Raw genomic sequence first — 18,946 nt, 5'->3', positions numbered from 1 at the left:
TATATTTCTAAAAGTTCCATCAATAATTCATTACTCCAGTCTTGTTTTTAAAAAAATCCTTTTATGAAAAAAAAAACGCGCATATAAATTTCAGTGACTTATTTAAATATTAAAAATTGTACTTTTTATTCATAAAATTTATTTATACGTTACGTATATATTGTGTATTTTATATATATATATATATATATATATATTCAAATTACATTCTATCATATTTTATAGAAACATTTACGGCATTTCCCCCACTGATTGTGTGCAGTTTGATCGCTCGTAATAATACTATCTTAGACAGTAAATTTAAATGCTAATCCTATATTACGTTATCAAGGTATTATAATTCACAAATGATGGCATAAATTACTGTAGTACTATCTAAAACAACTGTAACTCGGTGATGAATACAGAAATAGGGAGTATTAACCATTTCTCCTCTTTACAAGAAGAGTGATATAACTTAATACTTAATTTTTCAGAACACCCGTTTTAAATTTGTTTTATTAATCTACCTTCAATAATTTTATTCAGTTCCAATGTTGCTCAACTATTCATTATCTTTTATTAGTGAAAGTAGTACGGGCGACTACATTCTCTATTGTCTTTCAGTAATTTGATAGATTACTTATACGTCAACACAAAAAATGTTATTTTGACTTATTACATTCTTCTTCTGCAAATGATTAAAATTGTTTTGTTTTTAGATTAATCCATTTTATTCCATTAGATTCATTTTATTTTTAATATGAAAATAACAATTTTGTGTTTTCTCTTGTATGATTATCCCTTTAGATTTCAATCTTTACGTTGCTTAGATAATTAAAGTTATAATGATTAGATAAATTAAAAATAACAAAATTTTTATGGGTAAACTTTAATTTTTTATGTATAAAAATATTCAAAGATAAAATATTAATAATAAAATAAAATAGATTTTTTTTAAATAAATTTCTGTTCTATTTTTTTAATCAAGAATAAAAAAAATACATTTTTTGTATTAATTAATTGCATAGATTCAATGAATTAAACCATCTACGTATTTTGCTTTTATAAGGTTGTCTTATAGAGATGTAAAAGTCAATTTTAGTAGAATCAAGCGTTTTTTAGAAATAAAACATTTATTTTCAATAAGAAGCTTTTTCTTTTGTGACGCATACCTTTTTCATGCAGCTGATTCCTCACGCATATCTTTTATTATGACGTTTTAATCAAAAACATACCCGATATCTAACTCATCTGTTTACATACTTTCATTTCATAAAAAGAGTTGCAATTATTTACGGAAACTGAATTAAAAAACAGAAAACGATTTCCTTAAAACTTTAAAAATCTTACTCTCTCTCATTTATTAAATTCTGGATTTATAATGTAAATAAAATAAATTTTTATTTCAATAACAAAATAAATGCAGTATTAAGATTGAAAAAATCACTTTCGTTGTAAAACGTAAGTGTTATATTAAATACTGATTATCGGCAATAGCCGCAATTATTTATAGTCTGTGTAACCAATAAAAATTAATGAAATTAGTTTCAATTCTATAAAAAATTCTATAAATTACGCAGAATATCAAATTAATTGAGATTCCATACTACGTATTTACATGCAATTTATTTTTATTTTTTTCATTTAAATGTATAATACTCATTCACAATAACTCGTATAATATTAATTCAAGAAAATTAAAAGCAGTTGACAAGAATGAGTACACTGTGTCTTAGTAGGTAACAACATGTTGAGTCAATTACACATATTATCAGTTAAATATATTATATTTATAGACAACATAGATTTAAATTTCATAAAGTTATTAAAAGGATTACTTTTATTACACTTAAATGTATATTTTACGATTATTAATGCATATTTACGATTATTTTAATGTATATTTTACAGACGATTATTAATATTTAATTATTTTAAAATATTTTCACGTACTGAATTTGAAATTCTATATAAAGTCGCCTGAAATAAATCACCTATAAATATCAATTTATACATAAATTTATTCTAAAATACTACATCTACATATTACATATGAAATAGATATTCGTTATATTAAAAAAAATAAATTATGCTTAACGTTAGTTGAAAAAATTCTTAAAAATCATGAACATAAAAAAACCTGACAAAACAGTTGTAGTCCATTCCCGGAACGCGGCTTTAGCCCGTCACCTCCAATAAAAAAATGTACTACAACTGAGGGTTGTTTCTAATGCACGGCTTACACACACAACTTAATTTTAAATATTTATGATTTTATTTAAATATTTTTCGTTTATTTAATTCAATGATTCTAACTAAAGCGCGAGCGCATAACGTATTTAATTCGCGCGGATGTGGGGGTACTAGCGGCGACGGTCTGCACTAACTATACTAATGTAATTTTAAACTTACATAGAACAAATTTCGCTTGTACGGACGGGAGACTGGTGTAGCTGCGAGACTTAACACACTAGGTACCGATTCGACGAGGCGATCGAGACTGCGTTACCTTTTTACACTTTAGATATTATTCATTTATTTAATTCTATCGCTGACCTGTGATATCACAACATAACAGACGTCTACAACAGTATTTTTTCGGGTGGGGTGCAATTTTGCAAAACGTTTTTTGCAAACATTGTTTTTTTTTTTAATTATTAACAAATGTACCAAAAAATATGGCAACTAGTACTGAGGGTGTCGTTGTTCTGTAGACTCACCCCCTGATCTTTTAAGATGAACCTATAATAGCATCAATTCCCCATATATAAAAGTAAAATGACCAACTTTGGTCAAGATCGGTCCAGTAGTTCTGGAGTTGTGATTTAGAGGCTAATACCAAACGCATACGTATATACGAAAATTAAGATCTGGAAAATGTCCATCCGGTTTTTTAGGTTGCCCAGGTGTCAAAACGTCAAGATCCGGTAAAAACCGCATATGCCTAAATTGAAGCGATTACAATACTTTCTCTTCTACAGCTATAGCTCTGTCTAGATGGGAAAGTAATCCATTTTACAGACGCCGAAGCAGTGTCGGGGTCGCTAACAGGTCCCTCTAGGTATTAGAAAGAGCGTATGTATACCTGCGCACTACCGACTAAATCTCCACCCCTGACTATCCACCCTCCATGGCATAGCTAATAACGCATTCCATCAGGTAGGGGGAGATCGCCTACACACACAGTCATACGTCATATCGTACTACAAATAAAGATCTTAAGTTAAAAACACATTATTTAGATCACATTAGATTCTTACATGTGATCATTAAATAGTCAGTACAAAACACAATACAAATTATACATGATACCTCTACAAATACAGCTAACCATATACAACAAACAATGTAAAACTAAACCTTTGTAAGTACTAGAAGATAAAAACAAAAATACAGTCACACCAGAATCGCAACCCACAGAAGCTGCACACAGCTGTTACTCATTTCACAGATACAGTACCTACCAAAAATACCAAGCCACCCAGGCTGCCATTCAACACCTGTGCGAAGTGCCCGCAGCTTCATCGCGCCAAGGCGACCCCCACACGCCCGGGGGGCCCTCTAGACGCTCAGCCGTTGGCTTGTCTGCCTACGTGTCCTCTGACACCTAGCTCTTATGCGGATCTCTCCCAGGTAATTAGGTCCCGCAGGACTGTCATGGTATAGTCACGCTTACCAGTATTTTTCTTCGGTGTTGCCTTGGTCTGTTGCAGTTAGGCAGCAGGACGGCAACTAGCCCCATGACCCTGTCCGCCTTCTTGCTTGCCTCTACCGCATGCGTCCCAAATCGCAGCCTGGTATCAATCCAGATGCCTAAATATTTTACGGTCGGCCTGGATGTGATGCGTTGTCCTTCGATGGTGATTGTCAGCCTCGGTCGCCTTTTAGCTGTTGATATCATAACCGCCTCTGTTTTCTCGGGTGCCATTTGCAACCCGACTCCTTGCATCCATTCTTTGATGCTTTCATAGCCGTTGTGTATCTTCCACACCGGCTCTCTCTTTTGGTAACTGCATCGACCACCATGACGAGGTCATCCGCATATCCCGTTAGTGCAACTCCTGAGGGCAGCTGCAGGCGAAAGACCCCGTTATATGCAAGGTTCCAGAGGGTTGGTCCAAGGACCGACTTCTGCGGTACTCCCCTATCCAGTGCACGTTATACTACGCCATCCTCCACTTCGCAGATTAATTTACGCCCAGTCAAATATGAAATTATTATCCTGGTAATGTATCCAGGTATCCCGCAGGATATTAAGGAATGCCTATTAGCTGCGTGAGTGATGCTATTAAAAGCATTCCTGACATCTACGGTGACCAGTACACATATCCTGCCGGTAGGCCGGCCTCCGTCATCGCGTGTAATTCTGCGAGCCATCTTGCATACTGCAGTTACTCGTCTAGAGCGGACCTACCTCTCCGAAAACCATATTGTTTTGAAGAGAGTCCGCCCTCCCTTCAACAGCCTCAACCTGTGCTGTAGCATTCGCTCTAAGAGTTTGGCAACTGCAACTATCATTGCGAGTGTCCTGTACAAAATGGGGAGCTCTGAATCTTTTCCTGGTTTGTGCACTAGTACAAGCCTTTGTCTCTTCCATACTTCCGGGAACACTCCTTCTACCAAACAGGTGTTACACGTCCAGGAACGTTTCCGGTTCGGCCGCGGCCACCACTTTAATAACTAAGTTAGGCAGGAGATCTGGTACAGGTCACTTATCTGCTGGCATCCGTACTACAGCAGCAGCCAGTGTCTCTTTGGTGAAAGGCGGTTGGGGTCATAGTCGCCTTGTTCTTCCATAGCGATTATATCCCCACGAGGAAATAGACCATCGATGATACGTGTGATCTCGTTACGTTCCCTTGTAATGGGTTTCCTGGGTCTCAGAGCCCTTTTTACTATCAGTCTATAAGGTCTCCCCCATGGGTCTGTGTCTATTTCCGCCAATAGTCGCCGCCAGCAGGATTTCTTGGAATCTCTAATCATCGCTCTGAGTTGCCTCTTGTGTTATTTACGTTGGGCCTTGTATAACTCTTTCAGCGAATCCAGGTGCACACGTGTTGTCAGCCTCCTTTATTTGTGGCACTCTTTTCTTTTCTCTCCTATTTCTGGGGTCCACCAGTACACAGGTGAATGGCCTCTGCAAGGATATTTTTTTGGATTGTGATATCACACACCTCTCTGAGTGAGTTGATCAGGTATCTTGCTTTCCCTGCAGCTGCAGCTATCGCAGTAATGCCCCGTAATTTAAGTGTCCCAGTGAGATGCACAACACCCTAGAGTAGCTGATTCACCTCAAATCTCGGATAACTTACAAATGTAATATATGCAGTCGATTTAGGCGCTTAACATCGCTGTTATGTAGGAGGTTAACCGCGAGCCAGATCACTTGTTTGTTCAGTCAAGTTTTGTATCTTGTACCGAATCGCTGAATCTCCTCTCAAACGATTGACTATCTCAGATAATCGTGTATTTCAGTAATTTTTGAAAACCACAGAGATTCTGTTATATTTCTTAATAGTTTGTTCTAGAATCGCTGTACGACTTCGATATTATTCTCACTTATCGTGCCCCAGAGTTGGAATCCGTAGGTTCAAATCGTTTTTAGGGCAGCTGAGTACAACAATTGCTTATTAGATAATGATAGTTGCGACCCTCTGCCAATCAACCAGTACATCTCCCTGAACTTAATGTTAAGCTGCGTCCTTTTCTCCCTCTCATAACTCCTCCACGTCAGACGACGATCCAGATGCAGTCCTCGGTATCGCACGCTGTTAGAATGCGGGATGAAAACGCCATTAAGTTGAACTCGCGGGCAGTTACCCCTCTCTCTTTTTTTTCCTGTTTAGCCTCCGGTAACTACCGTTTAGGTAATTCTTCAGAGGATGAATGAGGATGATATGTATGAGTGTAAATGAACTGTAGTCTTGTACATTCTCAGTTCGACCGTTCCTGAGGTGTATGATTAATTGAAACCCAACCACCAAAGAACACCGGTATCCACGATCTAGTAGTATTCAAGTCCGTGTAAAAATAGCTAGCTTTACTAGGACTTGAACGCTGGAACTCTCGGCTTCCAAATCAGCTGATTTGGGAAGACGCGTTCACCACTAGACCAACCCGGTGGGTTGCGGGCAGTTACCCCTGCTCATCGCAAACGTCACATGCGTAGACTTAGCCAGATTAACCTTCATCTTCCATTTAGCTATCTATTTGTTAATTAGAACCAATACAGTTTGCAGTTTAGCAGAAGCTACGATAGAGTCAACATCCACAACTAGGATCGCCGTATCATCTGCAAACGATGAAACTGTGATATCCTCTGAAGTCGGGAGGTCCGTAGTAAAGACCGAGTATAAAACCGGCTCTTGAACTCAACCCTTAAGAAAACCCAAACTAGTATCAAAAAATTCAGACAAGCGTTGATTTTATTTCACCCGGGAAAATCGTTATGTCCCAGATGTATAGGGTTACGTAATACGGTTGAGGAAGGCTCCTTTTCAATTTATAAAGTAGGCCACGTAGCCAGACGTTACTAAACATGAAGGTTTTTTTTTAATTTTATTTATTTACTTATTTTGATTACTATTGAAGATAAATACTCAAATAAGTTATAATAAATACGGATTTTAATGATTATAAGTTTTTTCGATATCGTAAAAAAATGTTTAAAAGTTTTACGTAATTATTTAGCTTGCTTTTAAAATCTGCTGATTGCAATTTATTGAGGAACTGAAATTTTTGTTATTGTATTTGGATTGTATTTCTGTAATGTTTTGTAAACAGAATAAATTTAATTGCGTTTAAAAAGATTTCTTGTTTATTGTTCCTTTGATCTATTAGATAAATATTTCATTTACTTCTGTCAATTATTTGATTTTGAGGAAAGAAATTATTTCTCGTTTTTGTTAGAATATTTACCTAATTTCGATTTTATTTTTTTTTTATTTTTTTTTTTACAATTTATTACAAAAATATTTTAAATTATATTTTTCAGTCCTGTCAATCAATAACATTGAAATAATTGTATGATATTTTTTACTGGCTAGAAAAAAAGATATATGTTACAGAAACATTTTTAAGGATTATCTGAATTGCTCTGTTGATTGATTTGCGATGAAGTAAAATAATTAATATAGTCTATGTAATGTTCATAATCCTCATGATACTGGGTCAATTATTTACCATTAAATAGATTTTTAGTTCATAATTATTTGGAAGGTGATTAAATGTTAATTGGTTTATAAAAATTTATAGAAAAATAGTTTTTTTCTAAATTTTTATGATTATTATTTTCTTATAAATTTAAGAATATATGAATTTTAAATGAACTTTTAATAATTATTTACTTCAAAAAATTATAATTTTACTTTAAATAAAAGTTGTTAAATCATTTAAATGTTTTTGTTTGTTGAAAACTTATTTCAAGTATTTTCTCGCAAATTTATTAAAATGATTTTTAATTCATTCCTGAATAAAAGTCATTTTCAAGTTTTATATAAATAATTCAGATTAAGTTATTTTAAATGTTTGAATAAACATGAAAGCAGTAATGTTATAAATCTTTTCTCTTTTTTTATAAGAAATAATAAACAGTACTTTCCTGATTTAATATCTGTTTGAGATTGAATGAATTCATGCGTGGTGTGTGTGTGTGTGTGTGTGTGTGTGTGTGTGTGTGTGTGTGTGTATAAATATATATGAACGCGCGCGCATGTGTGAAGTGCATTACACAATGTGTAATAGAACAGATAGGTAGTGGTTAATGCGCGCATGCGTATTGATAAGACATGTGATAAGAGAGCAGTGTGGTTGTGTTGTGTATGCTGTCGATTTTATTTCACTGTCAGTAATGTCTGCGGAATACGTAGGACTGCCAGGGGCGAAGGAAGCGGCGGCTTCAGTGACCGCTGTGCCGACGCACCAGGCCATAGAGTGTCGTGTTTATCGTCGAAGATGGCTGATCCTGATCCTGTTCGTCGTTTACTCCATGTCGAATGCTATGCAGTGGATTCAGTACTCGATAATCGGCAACATTGTTTCAAAGTTCTACAGCGTTCCCAGTTCCCTTGTCGACTGGACGTCAATGATATACATGTTATCGTACATAACACTGGTGTTTCCAGGATCCTGGATACTTGACAAATGGGTAAGTCATTTTTTCCGTTATTTACTTATATTAATTAAAAATATATCTTAAAATATTTAAATCGAAAAGTTTAATTCAATAATATTGTGTTTACTACTGCTATTATTTGTATAAAATGAGGGAAATTAATATTATGGAGCGATAAATGACCCATTTTTATTTTTAGTATGTCACAACATAGTAAGTTCTCCTCAGTTCAAAATTAAGTTATTTTTTTTTACAATTTCTCTATTTGTTCACGTGTTGCATGTTTGAGGTTATGTCGCTACTCCATGAGAGACCTGTAAATAGAAACCGCTATCGCGAGATTTGTTGTTAACTTATTGATTATAAATTATAATTATGTCCTTTTTTTAATTTAAAAAAAAAATGTATAAGAAGAGAATTAAACGAAATTAGGACAATTCTTCAAAATTAGCTTCAAAATTTTTAATTTGTTTCAAAATTAGGAGAATTGTTCTGAACTGAATTTATGAAAAATTGAATTATTCATGTTGTTTACCTAGGAATCTTATTTGTTTATTGGCTGGTCAGGGCTCGATTCGCTCGCCCGAACATCTAGGCAGAGGGCTTTGCCCTCTAGACCCCCCGACACGTTCGTTTTCCTCATGGTTGTGAGAAACTTTGTATTTGAATGCTCGTTCAACCTTCAGGTGCTGATCTCTTTCCTCTTTGGTTTCTTATTCTAGTGAAACCCGGATACGATTGGGGGTACCTAATCGTATCCGATGATCGTCCTAGATTCGATTGCTTCTTAGAAGGCATTATGAGAAAGATTAAAAAAACTACATGGAAGGAAGAAAAAGAAAATTTAATAATAAAATCGGTCTTTATATACAAAAAAAAGGAAAAGAAAGAGGAAACGACGAAAGAGGAAGTACACAGACTTTTGTGTGTTGGTTTTTGTGTGTGCTGTTGCAAACAAACAGACAAATTTTCGCATTTATTTATAAAATCTAAGTATTTTATTTCTATAAGAATAATTTAACATCCACATTCACAAAGCAGTTTTCCAATTTTTTGTGTATAAAACTTGACTTACTTTTACCTTTTCAATTTGTCAACTTAAAACATTTATCAGTGTAAACATTTATCATTTATCTGGTTATAGCAGAAAATAGTTTTCAACGAAGGAAACAATAAAAACGATAAAAATATCATAACTTAAAGATTTTTTCTTATTCTTAAAACCTTTTACTAGTTTACCAAATTGTTATACTTTTGTTGTAAACTATTTTAATTTTGATTAGAAAATAAGTTAGTTTCTAAGAGTAATAAATATTTTCAATTTTATCTTTTGAAAAAGGATTAAATTTTAAAAGGATTAAAAAAATTTTTTAATTTAATTTAATGTTTTAATTAATTTAATTTTTAAAAGGATTAAATTTTAAGTTTTCAAAAACTCGTGTTGCCGACTATTTAAATATGCTTTGAAACGTATGTAAACAAGATATAACGTTTGTAAAGCAGTAAGAAATTTTTTTTAGTCGTTAAATAAAATTCCTTCCCCAACAAATATCGTACTGTAGGCTCTTTACAACCGAGAAAAGCTTGAAAAAAAGAAACAATGTTAAAATTCAGTGATACTGTCATCAGCAATTAACTGAACCCGACCAACCAAATAACACGCGAATACGAGTAACTTTAATTACGTTTTAAAGATAACATTTACCTTTAAACAGAGTATAAAATGTAAAATGTTAGGATTTAGTAAAATATTATAAATCATACAATTCATTGTACAGATTTACATAATATATCTTACATCAGTCGATCGACGACTTTTTCCAAATTTGTACCAATAAAAGTAAGCTATTAGACACAATAAATAATACAGAATAAAAAAGGATAGGGGATAAGCTAAAAAGATAACAAAATAAAAAAAATAATAAACTCGTAGTAATTTAAAAATTAAATTACGACTTGTGTTAAGTATAATCCAATGTAATGTGTTTACCATTCTACACGATACATGACACATTTGCTCTATTTCTAATAGCTGTCTGTTTAATTTCATGATGAAACAGAACTATTTTTAATATAATTAATATTATAAGCTCGCGTTAATCAGTTTTATATGATTTTTTTTTATACGTGGTTGGTTCTGCAGATCGACGACAAATTCCTTTTTTTATATCAGCTCGGCCATTAGATTAATATGAAGTACCTTATTGTTAAATTTTGAAGTAAGACTACTTTATTAATAGAAAAATCTTAGTTAATATAAAGTAAGTTTTATTGGTGATGTTTAGAAAAGATTTATTTCTTATAAAGTTTTGTTTTAAAAAATGTATTACTTTTCATAAAATTTTACGAAGTACATACAAAAAAGGGGAAGTTACACAGAGAATATAATAAATAACTAAGTAATCACTTAGAATTACTAATGATGAAGAAAGAATAGTTAAATATTAATTTATCTCTTTGTATTTACACTTTCTGTTATGTGTTTTTTGGGTTTTTTTTTTATTATGTAGAAATAATTTATAAGAATACATTTCTGTGACTTAAATGTAAAATTTATTTTTTTAGCATTTATTCAGAAACCGGATTATTAAATTTTAATCTGATTGACATCAAAGTACTATAATGTCACTACTGTTAACAGTTAATAAATTTACATAAATAATTTTTTGTTTTAAATCTGTTAGTAATGTTGCATAAATTTCCCCGAATTTACAAAGTATAAGATTTAACCTTTCCTCTCAGTAATAACTTTGAAAATTACTTATGACTTTTTTTGAAAAAAAAAACTTCAAATTATTATTTATTTGATCAAGATTTTTTCACTAAAAAAATTTAGCATATATTCCCCAAAAAAATTATCCGTAAGCCTATAATGAAGGTTAAAACTACTCCTAACCCGGATAATGAAAAAACAATAATAATAAACTTTCAAATCCATAAATTGAATCAATAGAAAGATAGAAAATTTACAGTTTTATTTTATGGCGGTAAGGTGGTGGTAGCATTTTATTACTCCGTACCTACTTCTAAGATTCCGTATTACCCCATTCTAATAACGCTTCATTAAGAAAAAAATAAAAGAAAAGAAAATTTCAGTTTAAAAAAATAAAACTATAATAAAAACCCTTTGTTTTACAGTGAATAAAATCTCTGTTTATGTTGGTAACAGTCGGAAAAGTAATACTGCGCACATGTTACGAGAATCTTTTACTTCTGATTAATAAAAAGAATATGAACAAAAAATTTAAAAAATTATTTTATTTGTAATAAAATTACGAAGTACGGGTGTTGATTGGAAGATAATTCATGATAGGGTTTTAATATTAAAGTGAAATCTGCTAATAATAAAGTTAGATTTAGAGAAATTAGATAGAAATCCTCAAACTACATGTACGTGGTGAGTAGATTTGTCTTCAAATCAAAACATAGAAATAGGAAATAAGGAACGTAAGTGAGAGAAATACAAAAGCTTATAAAACAAACTGTTAATATATATTATTAAACATTAATAGCTTACGTGAACACATTAAACTTTTTTTATTTTTTAGTTTGTGGGGTAATCTTGCGAAATATATATACTATTTTTGACTGATGCATGGTAAAGTAATTTATTAAAAATATAGAAGATTAAATTTTTGTAAAGAAGGGTTAGATTAAAGGAAGGTGAAAATTTTCACAATATATGACATATTTATTAAAAAGAGTACCTGAACAGAAAGAATAGGTAACTGCCTCAAATTAATGATTTCTTTTGACAAACTTTTATTAACAGGACTTTGACAATCCTTTGGGTTCTTTCTATTCAGTACTTATCTTTTAATTTTCAAATATTTAATACGTCCTACATCCTTTCTTTTCTGCGCTCCATTTATATTTTAATATTTTTTATCCTTTATTGTTTTAATTTTTTCAAAAACTTCTTTTTAATTCACATTCAACTTAGATCTCTTTATTCCGTATTCTATCAACCGATATAATTTTTAACATTTTCTAATAATAATATATTTTGAACGTAAATGGGTAATTAAATAAATTCTTATTTTAGTTTACTGGTAATTTTTTATGACACAAGCTTAAGTAGTTAACATAATTAACATGTCACATTAAGGAAAAAAGGGAACAGCTAGATATCAAATTTAAGAACCTATACTGGTTATTAGAAAATCGCAACTATCCCTACCTAACAATTTGCTACTAAGTACAAAATAAAACTTAACGACTGCGTAAACTATCTAGCTGTTAACACATTAGGTAACAGGGAAGATGGAAGGCGATTAATGCGGGTACATATATTTAATCTAGGAACCTAACAGTGATACTAAGGACGAATAGACCTTAAGTTGTGCATCATCAAAGTATTTATGTTTATGATCATTTATGTTTCTAATGTTATTTGTTCCTATGTTACTAATCTTTTTATGTTATGATTTTGTTCATAGTATTGAATATTACAGTTAAAACTCCCCAAAACGGAATCTGACGGGACCGAGTAAGAATTCCGTTTTGAAGAGGTTTTCGTCTAGCAGAGTTTTTAAAAATCGAGCTAATTTATCATGAGGTCTTGTGCTATCGATTATAAAAATGTAAAATGAAGTTAGAAAAGGATTATCTTTTGGAATAATCCGGAAATTATACTGCATACAGAGAACATTAACCAGCAATTTTCAAAAATTGTTCAATTACACTAAAAGTGTTTTTTATTTTTACAAGTTAGTAATTTTTCATATAAAAGATACATTTAATTAGAAGACTTATAACATGCTCTAATATTAATTCTAAAATAAAATCATTTTCTAAAGTAATCAAGTACACTTTTGTTTTAATAGCACCCCTGGAACTTTCGTTTTCAATAATTAAACACTTCACTTCAAGTGTAGACTTCAGTAATAAAAGTAAAGAAAAAATTCTCTTATTCTAAAACAAAAACATGATCTAACACTTATTCCTAAATAAAATAAAATTTTCTAAAATAATCAAGTACAGTGTTCTGTTTCGATAATTTACTCTTGGAGTTTTCGTTTTAAATAATATTTCTAGCGGTTAACATATTCTATCGCAAATCATCGCTGTTTATACGAATCGCGAATTCTTCTAGCTGTGCGACCATACCCTGTACTTTTCCGAAACAGTTAATTTTGTTTTCTGTGTCTGTTCCTTGTTTGGAGTTTGAGCCAAGTTTGGAGCCAAGAATGTGACGGCGTATAATTAGACAAACAACAGTTACAGTACTTTATTATAATAATAATCTACTGGATTTATAATTTGCAAGTCGTGGGTATGTACAATTTTTTTTTAATTTCCTTTCCGTCTTATGGGACAAGATTAATATGTAAAATTAGATTAATAAGATTAATATGTAAAATAAGATTTAAATCCATACTAATTAAATGAAATATTCTTTTCCGTGGAAATTTAAGATTTAAAAATGATGAAACCTGCTTAATTAAAATTATAACAAATAATATTCTACTGATTACATTTTTCAATAAATTTATGTTAATTTGTCTCTTTGAATGAAAAACAATAATTGCAGTCGTAGATTTCAAATTAAAAAGGTCGAAAATATGATTGTGCTGCTTACACAAAATAGTATTATAATTTAAAATTTTCTATTTTCTAGAAATACTAGATAACGTTTTCATTTTCGGGAAAATTATTTTAAAAAGATTTCATGTGATGCAAAATAATGTAGTTCGTTATATTCATTTCACGACTATACTTAACATGTACTATTTTTAGGTGATCTGACTCAAGGTAATAAAATTGATTTCCACCTAAATTTGTCATTTTTTTCACACACAAAAATACTGAAAACCTATCGTGTTTCCTCTTAATAACAGTATTATAGGGAAATTTTATTAGAAAAGTATTATATTTGGGAAAAGTTTTATTTTGGATTTTTTTTTTACTTACATCTAATAATTACAAGTATTAATAATTTATTACAGTTTAATTATTTTTAATTATCTTCACTAAAATTTCCTTCATAATTATCTAATTTTTTCGTATGTTTGCACAACATAAAAATTTTACTTAATTAAAATATTCTGTTGTAATACACCAGTATTATAACTCAAGTAATTACTTTTTATGATTTCTTTTTAGTGTGCTTTATTAGTCTCTATTCATGTATTTGTAAAAAAGAAAATCCTCATTTGAGAAAGAAGATAATGAATTCATTATTTTCTTGCTGTTAGAGATGCATACTATAATATAATATTTTTAAAAAGTTTTTATATTTAGATATATCAACTTTTTAAATTAATATTACATATATTTTAACATTGTTTAAAAATATTCGATTTATGAACTATAATAAATCAACATATTTAAAGTCTGTTCAAATGAAGTTGCGTCTCATTACTTACTTTTCTACAGAAATAAAACCTTTTATCAAACAAGGGAAAAGTAGTCTCTATTTTGCGAAAAGCCTGTCATCTAAATGTAAAAGAAAAAAAAGATGAATGAGAGGATAATATTCTTAGTTTTTTCTCTATGAATTATATTTAGAAAAAATAAAAAAAAATGAATTGAGGAAATAATTAATCATGAGATAAGCTCATCAAAATAAAATAAAAATTTATTTTATGATTATTGGTAAAATAATCTTCCATGATTACCCTGGATCTAGAATATATATTCTGCTATATATTACATTGTTACGATAATTTCAGACCAGAATAAAATAGTAAATAATTTTCAAAAAAGGGAATTTAGGATATTAAAAAATAAACTCTTGAATTACGGATTATAAATTTACTAAGCTTACATAAGTTTAATATAAATGTTAAGTTAATTGCTAAGTCTATATAAGTAAAAATCAGTATTTTTTAAACCCTCTTTTTAAAATATTATGTCATAATCCATAAGAGGCACTCTTACGGTTAAAGGTAAGAGAAACTTGAAAATTTCAGATAAGTTGTTAAAATAATATTTGCAGATAATAATGATGAAGTTATGAAAAGTTAAATATTTTATAGAATACATCATCTTTATTGGATGAAAATATATTTATTGTCTAATTTGGCTTCTGACTGTGCATATATATCTGTACCTATAAAGCAACTTGTCCTGAGTGACTGACTAATTCATCAACGCCCAGAAAAAAATACTTAAGATAATTAATGAAAATCTGTATAGATGTTCTTTGTACAGTATAAGTGCACACTAAGAAAGGACATTTCGAAGTTCCGAGTTTAAAGGGTTAAAATAAAAAGTTAATGTTTATTTTTTTTTAATTTATCGGTAAAAAATAAAGATACCAACTTGATTTTTTATATGTGTAATCTTCATATGAGTATCTAAAAACTAATTTCTAGATTTGTTAATTTCCGAATTTAAAGGGATAAAAAGGATTTTTTAATTTTTTTTGAAACCCGACTATTTTTTAATTTCTCTGTAAAAAATGAAGATATCAACTTGATTTTTAGTGTATGTAGTTTTCTTGTGTAAAAACCGATTTCTAGATTTCTCAAAATTCAACCTTGAAAGGGGTGAAAAATAGATAAAAAAATTTCAAAAATGATTGCAAATTTTCCCAAATTCCGACTATACTAAACGAGATATTCAGTAGATTGGGGCTTGCAAATACTCTTCAGCTAAATATCTAAAAACCATTTTCGGGTTTATGAATCTCGTTCAATTTTATATATGTATATACAGAATGTTTCTAAACTGGTGGGCTGGCTATACTTTATCGGGTTCTACTTTTAAAACCAAATAAATATATCCTTAGGAAAAAAATGGCAATTTCTCCTTCGTTCTCCCTGTCCGCCATTTTGTTATTTTTATATAGAAATTTATATTCAAAATTCCGATAGAGGTATCGCATTAATATTTGGTAAGCGTCTTGGTAATAAAGTTTTAAAATTAGCAAAAAATCAGGACTTAAATACCTTCGCAAATATAATGACGGCCATGTCTACGTTCAATAGATTAATTATTAATTGTTTTTATTTATTGTTAATTATAGTATTGTAAATTAGTATCAGATTAGGTAAAAATTTTCTAAAAATAAAATTTAATTTTAAATAATAATAAAATAACTGATATTAATTTTTCACTTTCAATAATTTTACACAGCGACTATTACTGCTGATCATGTTAGCAATGTAAATAAACAATGTACATTATTTAAAAATAAAATCATACGATTTTAAAGTAATTTAAACTCATGTTTACTTGTTAATATTTGTTTAACATTCAGTGTCATTGGTTTATTTTTTAAGTTTTGTTTTTTATCAACATGGAGTTTGAATATTCTTAACAGTTGAAGATATCATCTTGAGTTTTAGTGTGCATAATCTTCATCTGAATCTCTAAAAAACGAGTTTCTAGATTTTTAAAAAAATTCCCAGTTAAGAGTTAAAATGAATTTTTGATTTTTTTTGAAACGGCTTTTTTTTAATTTTTTGGTAACAGATGAAGATATGGACTTAATTTTTTATATGTGTAATCTTCATGCGAATATCTAAAAACCAATTTCCAGATTTTTTTTGAAATTCGTAGTTTAATGGGGTGAAGAAAAATAAAATATTTTGAACAACGAATGCAAATTTTTCCCCATTTCCGACTCTACTAAACGAAATATTACCAGATTCCGGCTTGCAAATACTCTTAAGATAAAATTTTTTTTAAAATTTTAGGGTCTTTTTTAATCTCGATTTTTTAAGGGGTACGACCGTGTACGCCGCGGCGATTCAACCAATACAACCACTGTTACTGTTATTGTAGGTGCAACACGACTGGCTACACCTGCCTTCAGCTACTTGACTAAAAACATAAAATTAAATAAATTGATCGCGTGGGAAAAGTACCTAACCATACAGAGCGGGCCAAGACACGACGGTGATGCTAGATTTTTCTTCTACTGTACTTCCATTTTAAGTTAGCGTTACATCTTTGCTGACAAATTCAAAACTGATAGCGACGGTAAATAAAACTATGCTATTCTTTTATTCCCCAATAACCATTTTATTAACTTAAATAGTTCCATTTATCAAACTTGTCTTTAAAAAAAAAATTAAAGGTAAACTAAAGAAAATAATTTATTTTGACAATCTCCTAGCTTTAAGTTAGGAACTTAATGGCGAAATTAAGAAAGGCGAAAAAAATTATAAAATACACTTAATTATCGTAATAACGAATCTTTTATCATTGTCCTAACCCAACTTGTACTTTTCTGCGTCAACAATTTTTCATTTGTCGCCCATTTGTTACGAAAATACTATTTCAGTCAAGAATGGTTATTTAAAAAAATTAAAAATGACGATAATATTTATTGTTTTCATATTTTGAATAAGAAAACTCAAATAGTAATTAAAAATAATCATTATTAAAATGGATACGAAATACTTTTTGAAAATATAATAATAAAATGCTTTTTTCTAAATAATGGCCTAACTGGTGTAGAGAGGAACTTATTCTCTAACTAAACCATTCGTGTGTGAGTCACGTGTATGTCTCGTGTAGCTTTCTACAGTCAGGAATCATTGACTATCTGTAATTTGTTATATCTATTGATCGCCTAATAGGATGTGTTGTTAATTAGAAGCGCTCAAAAGAATGGTAGCCTGGGACATTAAAAGCTTTGAATTTTGACTAATAGAAAATGACTAATTAAGCTAGGATTCAAACTATCAGTTACCCGAGTGGGAAGGTCAGCGCCACTCCAACACAATTTTATTGCAATTACCACGTAAAATAATTGTTACTATTTTGAATTACTGTGGATAATACAAGGCAGCGGTGAATAATTCTCATTTAAAGTAGATCTTAAATCCGAAGAAAGCATTCAGTCAAAAGATTTCAAATGAAAAGAATTGAAGAGGGTAAAATTTAAAACAACTATAGTGTAAAAAACGTTTTTTAAGATTTAATTGGGGTTGAAAATTCTTAATCTTATTATCACATTATTTTCCATGTATTTATTTATTTTCTTAGTTGAATAAAAATGAAAAAATCTTGAAATTTTGGTAATCTAGTGGAAAGTTATAAAAACTAAAATAAATGTGTTAAGATACGATGTCTTGATAGAATAAATTATAAAATGAAGTTAAAAGCACGTTAAATAATATATGGCATTTTTATGTGTTAACGTGAAGGCATAAAAATTATTCTTTAGAAAATTGAAAATTTAAATCTATAAATATTTCGTTCCATTCCGATGTTCATCATTTAAAAACAATCTTTGTATAAAACCAAGTATGTACGTTTATATAGATACATAAATAATTTGGAAAAATAATAATCATATTAATAACGATTTATCAATGCTTCCACATAAATAAGCCACATTAACAGACAAATAATAATAAAATTTTTCAAAATCTACCACATTAAATTTTCAAACGACTCCTAAAAAAAACTTTCTTAATTTTTTTTTGTAGGAGTCATTACTTTTTCTATTAAACTTAAAAGCATCTACAACTAAAATCTTTATAAAACTAATCCATTTCCAATCATAAAACCTCTCAGTACTTCTTCCTTCAATCAAGCTTTTTAAAAATATTCATCTTTTTAATACACAAGCAATTACAACGGCCATTTTAAATTTTCTGTAAATCTATTCTGGAAATATTGAACCAAATAGGGGGCAGTGCATATCATACATAAACACATACAAACGGCAATTTTTAACTCTAATTTTAACACTTTTTTGATTTCATGAAGATTCAGTAGTTGAAAAAGTCTGGGAAGGAATCACCTTTTTACTGAAAGCAATAAAATAATTGTCTGTGAATAGAAGTGAGAGATAAAATTTTTAATACAGTGTTTATTCATATGTTTAAAGAACAAGTAAATAACTTAAATAAAAAGTTTCCTTTCCCTGTTATGTACTGTAACAACTAA

The 18,946-nt window shown here is 30.0% G+C and overlaps 1 protein-coding gene across 3 annotated transcripts in view; it reads left to right on the top strand.

The window, feature by feature from the left end:
* Positions 1-18,946, top strand: part of HisT (Histamine transporter) — a 239,010-nt gene that overhangs the window by 94,246 nt on the left and 125,818 nt on the right. For 2 of the 3 annotated variants that reach the window (XM_075360915.1, XM_075360916.1), the window contains exon 2: positions 7,851-8,128. In XM_075360915.1, coding sequence (XP_075217030.1) covers positions 7,851-8,128 — 278 coding nt within the window. Of the gene's footprint in view, positions 1-7,831; positions 8,129-18,946 lie in introns of those variants that run through there. The other variant, XM_075360914.1, reaches the window with a different exon arrangement.

This window comes from Lycorma delicatula, chromosome 3 (assembly GCF_047948215.1).
Source record: "Lycorma delicatula isolate Av1 chromosome 3, ASM4794821v1, whole genome shotgun sequence".
NCBI classification, from domain to species: domain Eukaryota; kingdom Metazoa; phylum Arthropoda; class Insecta; order Hemiptera; family Fulgoridae; genus Lycorma; species Lycorma delicatula.
Note: the sequence above shows the minus strand (reverse complement) of the source record. Positions and strands in the feature narration are given on the sequence as shown.